Source organism: Sinocyclocheilus rhinocerous, unplaced genomic scaffold, assembly GCF_001515625.1.
Source record: "Sinocyclocheilus rhinocerous isolate Xijiao unplaced genomic scaffold, SAMN03320098_v1.1 scaffold2541, whole genome shotgun sequence".
In the NCBI taxonomy this organism is placed as follows: domain Eukaryota; kingdom Metazoa; phylum Chordata; class Actinopteri; order Cypriniformes; family Cyprinidae; genus Sinocyclocheilus; species Sinocyclocheilus rhinocerous.
Window position 1 is genome coordinate 538,329 of NW_015631094.1, and position 10,447 is coordinate 548,775.

Sequence of the window (10,447 nt, forward strand, 5' to 3'; positions counted from 1 at the left end):
CAATATTTAAATAAGTCTGCGGTGCAAAGTCGACCTGAAGTGGTGGGTTTTCTTTTGAAAACTATTTTCAGTCGCGGGACATTTTACAAATCAAAATAAATGTATGAGTCTCACTAGTGCTCTGTTCTTCCGACAGATCGGGAGAGAGGGGGCGGCGTTTTGCGTGATGTCGACCTGCGAATGCAGACACGATGGCTGGATTGCGTTTACATTACACTGAGATCCGATCACAATGCGTCCTCGACTACCTCTGGACCAGGACACGCTGATCGGATAACATTCCGATCAGAAGCGCGTTTACACTTGTCTTTTCAATGTGTATGTGGACAACATCCGGATACAGGTCACATGTTAATGCCAAGTGTAAACGCAGCTGAGATGGTGCCGCTGCATGTCGTGCCAAACCTCTCACGGCAGCGTCATCAGCTTGAGATAGGTTTTTTGAGATCGGCCTTTTTAGAGACAGTCGGTCAATCATCCCAACGTGATTATCGGCCGATAGTGATCGGTAGCCGATCAATCGGAGCACCCCTAATAAATATAAATACTTCTGCCTCTTGTCACATAAAAAAAATCTGTCCAAAGGCTCCTTTTTCATATACTTATTTTATTTTGAACACTTTGGCCCACTATACACATCAAATGTAGCTTGTGTTTACAAAATGCTGGAGGTCCAGAAGTTTTGTGAATTTATGCTTTATAATGGTCCTTTAAATAGCTATACTGACACTTTATTTGTCTACAAAAATGGAAAATTATTGAACTTTTAAAAAACTGACATTTGTCTCGAAAAGAAATGTCAATGTTTATTGAAAATGTACTTGCTTCTCATTCACACTACCATTCAAAAGTATGGGGTCAGTAAAAAAAAAAAATTTTTATATATTTTTATTCAACAAGGATGTATTACACTGTTCAAAAGTGACAGTAAAGACTTTAACATTATTACAAAAATTTATTTCTATTCATCAAAGAATACTTAAAAAAAAAATTCATCAAGGTGTCCACAAAAATATTAAGCAGCACAACGGTTTACAACACTGGTAATAGTAAGAAATGTGAAAATTTCTGAAGGATCATGTAACACTGAAGAATGGAGTACTGACACAAAACTTTGGAAGTAGTAGTGTATATTGACACTTTTAAAACTTTAAAAAAATATTCAGGACCAGAGAAAATGTTTCCACGGCAGGTAAAATTCTTAACTAATGTCTCAACCTGGGCATCAGAAAGAAATCCTAACTGTTGAGGCCTGATAAGTCAACCTCCACCATCAAGACTGTCTTTGCGCAATGCCAAATATGCAAAACACCCATTATTCTACAGCGAAGCAAAGCAGGCACTGACATCACAACAGACTCGTACCTCCAGTTCACCGCCCTCGGCCTCCAATTCAGAGGAACAAAGACAAGAACAATAAACTATGAGAAATGTTACGTCAACAAGCCTTGATGATGGCCCGCATTCCTACAGAACAAACGTAAAAGGGCGTAAACAGAGGTTATGAGAGAAATCAATCTTACCTCGTCTGCTACGGCTTCATGTGTTTTACTCGCAACCTCTGGGTGAGGCTTTGGCTTGCTGATCTCCTCTGCTGCTTTGATCTATGGAAGAAGACAAGCTGTTATTAAGTATTGAAAGCTGAGACTTAAGGTCCTTGCACACTGAGTCCGAAATTTTCGTATGCGGTTTTTTATTTTTTTTCGTATTCGTCATCCTTTCCTATCAAAATGCTTGCTAAGGATGCGAAAACGCAGAAAATCAAACCTGATCCGAATTTTTTATGACGGACGAAAGTTTCGGAGTCAGTGTGTAAACGTGATTGACACAACGTGAGGTCGTATTTTTATTTAATTTTTTAACATGCGAAAATTTCGGACTCAGTGTGCAATGGCCTTTAGAGTTGAAATGTTACAGGAATTTGCTTTAAGGTCTAGAAATAGTGCAGAATGCTAAATATTTCTTAATTTTTGTTTGTGTTCAAATGTTCACAATTCTAAAACTTTATTTCTAGGTTTAAATGGGATTTTAAGTGCAAGAGAGTTAATCTGATTTGGAAAAAGACTGGTAAAATTGGTCATTCATCTGTCACTGTGGCTGGTGAGCAAAGCTACAGAATCATAAAATCATGTGAGCAAACCTTTCTATCGCCTCTGTCCTTTAGCTTCTCGCCAGTCTCTCTGTGGCGTTCTTTTTCTTTTTCTCTCTCCCGTCTTTTCTCGCGATCTCTCTCCTTGTCTCGTTCTCTGTCTCTGTGAGATTCGCGTTCCCTTTTCTTATCCCTCTCTTTATCTCGTTCTCTCTCCTTGTCCCTGTTGCGGTCCTTCTCCTTCTCCTTCTCCCGTTCCTTCTCTCTGGTCTTGTCTTTCTCCCGATCCCGGCTCTTGTCCTTGTCTCTGTCTTTTGTCCGGTCTCTTTCGCGTCCCTTGTCTGACCTCTCAGCATCTCGCCGGTGGTCCTTGTCGTCTCTCTTGCTCTCTTGATCTTTCGGTTGATCTGGATCTTTCTGCTCTCGGCTCCCGCTGCTCTCCTTGATGCCCTTCCTCTCCTGGACAACAGCCAGAGACTACATCAAATTTTCACTTTCATAACAATAAACCTAACAGCTCCGTCAGCACCCAAAAGTCTTAATAACAGATTTCATGAGTGAAATGAAAAGGCACAATAAAAAAAGCCCAAGGGAGACAAGTTGAGGAATGCATAATGATATAAGACAACAGAAAACTCTGGTTGAGCTGAAAATATCATTGGGTCAAAGCCTCAAGCAGGTCTCACCTCACGGTCTCGGTGGTGCTCCCTGCCCTCTCTGTTCTCCTTGTCCTGGGACCTGGAGGTGCTGGGCTTCCCCTTCTGATCCACCTTGTCTCCTGCTAACACCCGTCTAACAGCCTCGTCACTGGAGAGCTGGAACAAGGACAGAACACGCTGTTTAACAACAGCTTAATATAATAAACACAAGACCCAAGCAACCCTCAGTAAGATCTCGCACCAAACAAAAATGGATTCAGAAACAGATAGGGTAGCATGGTGGTTAATGGTCTGGGCCGGTGACGAAAAAAAATGTAGGTTGATAATGCAATCCATGAACAATTCATGGGGATTCTCCCTGGAATAAATGGACTATTAGTCACTCTGGATAAAAACATCAGCTAAATATGTGTGCACAGAGTATCGCTTTCTGTAAAGCCGCTTTGAAACAATGTGTATTGTGAAGAGCACTATACAAATAAATTAGACTTGACTGGCTGACAAATTACTAACAAAGTTGTTACATTTTCTGAAGAAAACGTGTGGTGGTGCTTGATACAAAACTCACTGTTACCAACAGAGTATTGTGGGTGATCTATATGTTGTAAAGTGTTATTTTAGAATTGTTTAGTTATTTTATTATTTCACTATTATAGTATTAATATTTTAAACAGCTTTTATTTTCATATTTTTAGTTTTCATTTTAGTCTAAGTTTTAATCATTTTGTTATGTTTTTAGAATATTTGCATTTAACTAGGGATATGCCGGTATCAAATTTTCATGTTGCGATTAATTGCTAATGCTTTTATCACGGTATATGGTATTATCACGATATTGAAATTTAGTTGCAAAAAAGTGTTGTCATAATACAGTGTAACAGGTTTAATAACTTTTTTCTTATAACAAAAACAACTGAACATTTAAATACAATAAAGCAATACACAAAAAATGTATAAAGTTAAAAATTTTACACAGATTAAAGTGAAAAAGAATGATAAAGACTAATAGGTATCACTTTACAAAAAGATCTCGTTAGTTAACCTTAGTTAATGCATTAACAATCACAATGAGCAATAGCTACATTTGCTACAGTTATTAATCTGTTTTTCATTGGCAGTTTATGTTAAAGGTGCAGTAAGAGATCTTGGAAAATGCTAACTTTAGCCTGATAGCACTGAAAGCGAACGTCCCACCCTCCCTGCAATCGCTGTCCAAAGCCACGCCCCCTGAACGCATATACGCTCACAGACCAGAATACCAGAGACAAACTACAAGATTTGAAAATCGTGGCGCATCAAACACTACAAGATATTATTAAGATCACGCAGCAGCTTGTCAGCTATGTTTACATATGTTAGCTAGCGTGCTAGCAGCTTTCTGCACTCACCCGGTACGTTCAAAACTGAGGCGATTTCACCCCAGCACTTCTCTTTCTCCTTACATTTGTGATACGTTTCCGACACATTATACAGACAGTTGTGTTACTACAAAATTCAAGAAGCAGTTTCCTCCATCTCGACTTTCCAACGGAGCCGTACAGCAGCTGTTTTGCGATCGCGCATTGGCTATTGTGAAAGTACTGACGTAATCATATAGCCGTCATCATCCCGATTTAAATCCTAACTAATGCTGGCTGCACACTAGACGATTTTCAAATCCTAAACGATTTTAAAACCATGGGAGACCACAGACATGAAGACAGTTTCAACTGATTGTTAGCCTTATAATCCTCTGAACGCGCACACTAGACGATTCCAGCAGATCGCGAGACCACACACTTGATGATTGTAGGAACGATTTCACAGTGACACTAGATCTCATGGAGATTCGCGAGATCAAACTTGACTAGAGAAGATAAACAAATGGAGAACAATCGGCGCTGTCAGCTGGCTCTCCCAGTGTGTGTTCTGTTGTACAGTGAAAAACAAAGTATAACAAAGAATATGGGCAATGTATTCTGCTTTCTTGGCATTTTTGTGGCTGCCAAGTTTCAGCTATAGAAGCACGCAACATCCGGTAAGTGACGCTTGCTCGCTCTCACTGGTATCACGTCAGAGGCAGCCAGATCAAGAGTCAGAAATATCAAACATGTTTGATATTTACGATTTGAGTTCGGCGACGCTCCGTCTCGATCAGGAGCAGTTAAATAATTGTAATGACACCACACAATAGAGGATTTTTTGGACAAAAAAATTGTTTGCGAGAAGCCTTAAATCGGGCCATGCCCCCTGATCTTTCAGAAATGCAAATCGGGCTTAAAATCGGCCTTAAAGGGGTCATATGATGCAATTAAAATTTTTCCTTTCTCTTTGGAGTGTTACAAGCTCTTGTAATGTCTACGTCACGATGTGGGAAGATTTGCATAACGCCGCCCAAATGTTCACGCAAAGAAAGAAGGCGTAACTTTTATTCTCGCTGTAGTATTGTTGTTGCCGCCGCCTCCATGTCGTGAAGGTGCTGTGTGTTTCGTTGTGAAAGCGAAACTACTTTGTTTGGCCTTCCAAAAGAGGACACAACTAATAATGTTCTTTTTAGCAACATCATATGACCCCTTTAAAATCCTCTAGTGTGCAGCCAGCCAGCATAACAAACATGTTTGATCGGAGCAGATCGGGAGGTGCAAGATTCGATCGGTGAACGCCTCACATTACCAGATAATCCGCGCCGAACATCGGGACCGATCGAGGTGCTCGACAAGATTTTTGCTCCGATTCTCGGGAGGGGAAAATCAGGGCTAAATCGGGCTAAAAATCCTGTAGTGTGAGCCAGGCTTAAGTTTTTTTAAGGGTTTTTTTTCCATCTAATGTTTATATTTTATTTAATTTCAGCTTCTTTTTTTTTCAATTAACAAAAATGAATTAAAAAGTTTTAGATAACACAAACAATACTTGTGTTTTTCTGAATGTGTTGATTTACTTTTGCTTATTGGCTCAAGTCAATGGGATTTTTTCCCCCACCCAATTTTATTTTATTGTCCTCCAGGTCTAAAACTAAAAATGAACAGCACCTCCCCTCAACAAAACATACAATTTATGTACAATTTATGTATAATTTAGATCCACAGCACAAACTAAATGTAAGGGTTAATTTATTTTAATTAATTAATTTATTTTAATATTGATTCCAATGCCAAAAAATTTTTCAATATGCTGTTCACAAATGCATAAGAGATTTGAGAGCTGGGCACATGAAAAGATTGTCAGTGAAAAATGACTTTCGGTCTGTTCTTCACAGAAAGCTATAATTTGACTTCTGAAGACTTAGACTTATTGCTTCTGAAGCAATAAAAGGTCAAATGTTTTGCTCAAACTCTCTAAGGTGACAGAGCAGGATTGTCGATTTTCCAGTACCTGGGTCACCCCTATAATCTTTAGCTATCCAGCAACTTTCACCACTGTGGCGCTCTCATGTTTTTTCATCTTGCAACCTATAAAATATCCCAATGTGCTGTAGAGCAGCAGCAGAGCTGTCATTCAGCTCAATGTTTCGCACCTGCTCTTTGCCCTGCAGGCATCAGTGGGTTCCCCTGATAACGCTGCTGGCGATGTTCCATCGCTCCTTAACCTTCAGAAAAGCTCAAGGGTGCAATTAAATGAATACGTTTATAAATTACCCCCTGCTTGGACATCATTAGTCTTGAGTCATTCACTAGTTAAATGGCTTTGAGCGAATCCTGCAATATAGTAGTAGCTGAGTGGTCTTTAATCGCAGGACTGACCTTGTTGAGACAGCACTTAGCAATGACCTGCAGCAGCTCGTTGGTCTTCTCTGGTTCGTGTCCGGCTACGATTCGAGCGGGTTTAGCAACCAAGGGCTCTCCGCTAACCAGCATCACCACATCGATGGCCTTCTGAAGGAACACTATTTTTGAGTCTTTGTCCTGAAGGGAACATGAAGAGAAAAGAGTAGTTGAAACTGCAATTTACTTTCATTAATGCGATAAAAACATTAACTTCTACAAAGCTGAGCATTATTGGGCCATATAATCAATTAATAATAATATAATAATAAATAATCTTATATATTAAGAATTCTATACATTTTAAAAGATACAGGAAATACACTCATTTCTAAAAGAAAATCTTTAGGGTCAGTAAGATATTTTTTAAAGAAAAAAATACTTTTATGCAGCATGAATTCATTAAACTGACCATTAAAGCTGAACATTAAAGTGACAATAAAAGAGATTTGTAATGTTACAAATACTAAATATTTCTACTTAAAATAAATGCTGTTCTTTTTTGGCATACATTTGTAAAAGATTTAACAAATAGAATAGAACAATTACACACTTTAAAGTAACAACTGGAAAAATCAAGATGATCTGTAACTTTATCTTACGTAAATCATTTGTGGTGTCAGTCTCATTTTGTAAATACTTTATAAAACGTGTGGCACTTGGACGTTTAGAACTTTCCGACAGAATATCAGTATCAGATTTCCTGACTAAATGTTGCATAAACATGTTACGTCAAGAAAATAATATTTTTCTAATAAGAATTAAACTAAAAGAACAGAAGAAGCTTCATCATTTTGGTCACCACAAAATGTTTTTTATTTTGGTATAGCAGAGTTATTTTAGGTTTAGGCTTAATTGCACTCTACACAAAGAACCTAAAGTTATCCTGATGCTTTGAAAAAAAAAAAAAACGCTGTACATTCACTCCCCCCACCTACAATCCCTGCCGGTACGAGACTCGAACCCGCAACCTTTGGGTTACGAGTCCGACTCTCTAACCATTAGGCCACGACTTCCCCAGTAGATAACAGACAACAGTAGATACAGCATAACCAGCAGCTTGATGATGCGTCCACTCCATTAAACCCTCTTTTTCTGTATTTCTGCTTTGCTGGTTATGATAAAGTGCAACTGTCCATATTGTCATTTAATGCTTTCATACTTCATGAGGTTCCTAATGAGGTCCCAGCGGCAGTACAACCTGTATGTTGATGTGATCTGTTATGATTTTACACACTCAGCAGTGTTTAATATCCAACTACTGGCTACACAATATCCATGTGATAGGAATGTTTCATAAAGCTAATCACTAAAATCAGGCGTATTTTAAGAAAACATGTCACATACATTGCAACACAAAATTTAAAAAAATCTATTTGCATTAAATGAAGCTCATTTTAGGATGATTAAGATGCATTCATGACTTCATGCATTATGACAATATGACAATTAAGCACATTTTACAGTAAAAACAATAATATTGTGAAATATTATTGCAATTTAATATATAGTTCAAAATATTTGAAAACATTATTTATTCCGGTGACAGCTAAATTACATTCTCAGCATCATTACTCCAGTCTTCAGTGTCTCGTGATCCTTCAGAAATCATTCTAACATGCAAATTTGAGGAAAACATATTCATGTCACATGCATTTCAACACAAAAAAAGAAACAGGTTTTGCATAAAATGAAGCACATTTTAGGACCATTAAGATTGTATGCCTTATGACATTAAAGCAAGTTTTCCCTCTATACTTTCTTAAGCATAATGGGTCCAGACACTGAATAGTTTGAGCATTTAATTCCCATTAATCTCAATGGTGAAATTCCTTAATGCTATACAATGTAATTCACAATTATTTTTTATTTTAAATCAGCATAAATCAGAATCAGAAATCAATACAAAAATGCAAAAATTATACATTTATATACAATTATATAATATAATTATTATGATTGTTACAAAATAGGTGTATTTTCCATGTAATTTTTGGTATCAAAATACTTCCCTCTGTCCCAGTTATCATGTAAAGACAGCTATAAGTAAGCTATCTGTAGATAGATTCCCCTGAAAGTGTTCAAACTGTGGCGCTATCAAAACATTATAATGTCATGGTATACCGTCAGGCCGTCCTGCTTCGCACAGGTGTGGGGAGGTCATTTATTATGCATGCTGGGACATCAAAGGCCAGAGCTCTTTCAGACTGCCCCACGTTTGGAGAAGGATCAGACATGAACTCCTCACTTTGCACACAGAGTGCTGTGGTGAGCTAGTAACCTGCATCTCTTACAGGGTCACTGATACTGATCCAAGTAAAGCTAGTTAAAGGCACGAATCTTTTAACAGGGAGATTTATCACATCTCATGACTCACCACGACGTGGGACTTTGGCACGCTAATTAAATGGAGAGTCGAGTTACACTTGGTTATCTGATCAATGTCAACACCTTAACAGCAAAAAAAAAACAGAGCAGAGTGGAAGTCTGAGATACCGTGGCTATAGAATCCAAGAACACTTAATGAGGCAGAAGATCAGGTAGATACGAGAGGTCAACTGTAACATGATGTATCACTGCCAAGAAGGTGGATTAATTGGCAAGGAACATAAAACTGTCATATGATTGTAAGGTAGTACTGTAATAAGCAAGAAATAAGTGTCTAGTTTGCACATTTACATATGCACACATACTGTATATAGCCTAAAATTCTTCTTAAAGGTGCACTTAGTAATTTTTCCCCTTGTTAAAATAAATTTTACACTAATAAATTACAGCTTTGACAAATATGATTCAAGCTTTGACAAAATATGATTCTACTGTTAAAATGTTTAGGCTTGTAAGATTTTTTTAATGTACGAAGTCTCTGCATTTACTTAAATAAAAATACAGCAAAAACAGTAATACTGTGAAATATGATTACAATTTAATTTATTTTTAAATGTAATTTATTCCTTGTAATTAATGTTAAAAGTATAGCCTTGGCCAAAAGTTTTGAGAATGACACAAATATTAATTTTCACAAAGTCTGCTGCTACAGTGTTTTTAGATCTTTTTGTCAGATGTTACTATGGTATACTGAAGTATAATTACAAGAATTTCATAATTGTCAAAGGCTTTTATTGACAATTACAATAAGTTTATGCAAAGACACCGTATTTGCAGTGTTGACCCTTCTTTTTCAAGACCTCTACAATTCACCCTGGCATACTGTCAATCAACTTCTGGGCCACATCCTGACTGATGGCAGCCTATTCTTGCATAATAAATGCTTGGAGTTTGTCAGAATTTGTGGGTTTTTGTTAGTCCACCTGCCTCTTGAGGATTGACCACAAGTTCTCAATGGGATTAAGGTCTGGGGAGTTTCCTGGCCATGGACCCAAAATTTCGATGTTTTGTTCCCCGAGCCACTTAGTTATCACTTTTGCCTTATGGCAAGGTGCTCCAGCATGCTGGAAAAGGCATTGTTCCTTACCAAACTGTTCTTGGATGGTTGGGAGAAGTTGCTCTCGGAGGATGTTTTTGTACCATTCTTTATTCATGGCTGTGTTCTTAGGCAAAATTGTGAGTGAGCCCACTCCCTTGGCTGAGAAGGTCCTCAGCAGTCCAATCCCTGTACCTTTTGGAGAATATCAGTCTGTCGCTGATGTTTTTCCTGGAGACAAGTGGGTTCTTTGCTGCCCTTCTTGACACCAGGCCATCCTCCAAAAGTCTTCGCCTCACCGTGCATGCAGATGCACTCACACCTGTCTGCTGCCATTCCTGAGCAAGCTCTGCACTGGTGGTGCCCCGATCCCGCAGCTGAATCAACTTTAGGAGACAGTCCTGGCGCCTACTGGACTTTCTTGGGTGCCCTGAAGCCTTCTTCACAGCAATTTGGGACACAGCATCACAGTATGGTAAATAGTGGTCACCCGATATTGGTTTTTTGACAGCCGATGCCGATATCTTGGAAAGCA

The 10,447-nt window shown here is 38.3% G+C and overlaps 1 protein-coding gene across 1 annotated transcript in view; it reads right to left on the reverse strand.

Moving 5' to 3' along the window:
* The window catches only part of LOC107741590 (TRAF3-interacting protein 1-like), a 26,234-nt gene extending 15,986 nt beyond the window's left edge, over nt 1–10,248 (reverse strand). Inside the window, exons 1-7 of the mRNA XM_016554338.1 lie at nt 10,212–10,248; nt 9,964–10,107; nt 6,468–6,664; nt 2,776–2,904; nt 2,141–2,548; nt 1,524–1,604; nt 1,366–1,386 (exon numbers count right to left, since the gene is read on the reverse strand). Coding sequence (XP_016409824.1) covers nt 1,366–1,386; nt 1,524–1,604; nt 2,141–2,548; nt 2,776–2,904; nt 6,468–6,664; nt 9,964–10,107; nt 10,212–10,248 — 1,017 coding nt within the window. The remainder of the gene's footprint in view (nt 1–1,365; nt 1,387–1,523; nt 1,605–2,140; nt 2,549–2,775; nt 2,905–6,467; nt 6,665–9,963; nt 10,108–10,211) is intronic.
* Nucleotides 10,249–10,447: the final 199 nt, after the last annotated feature.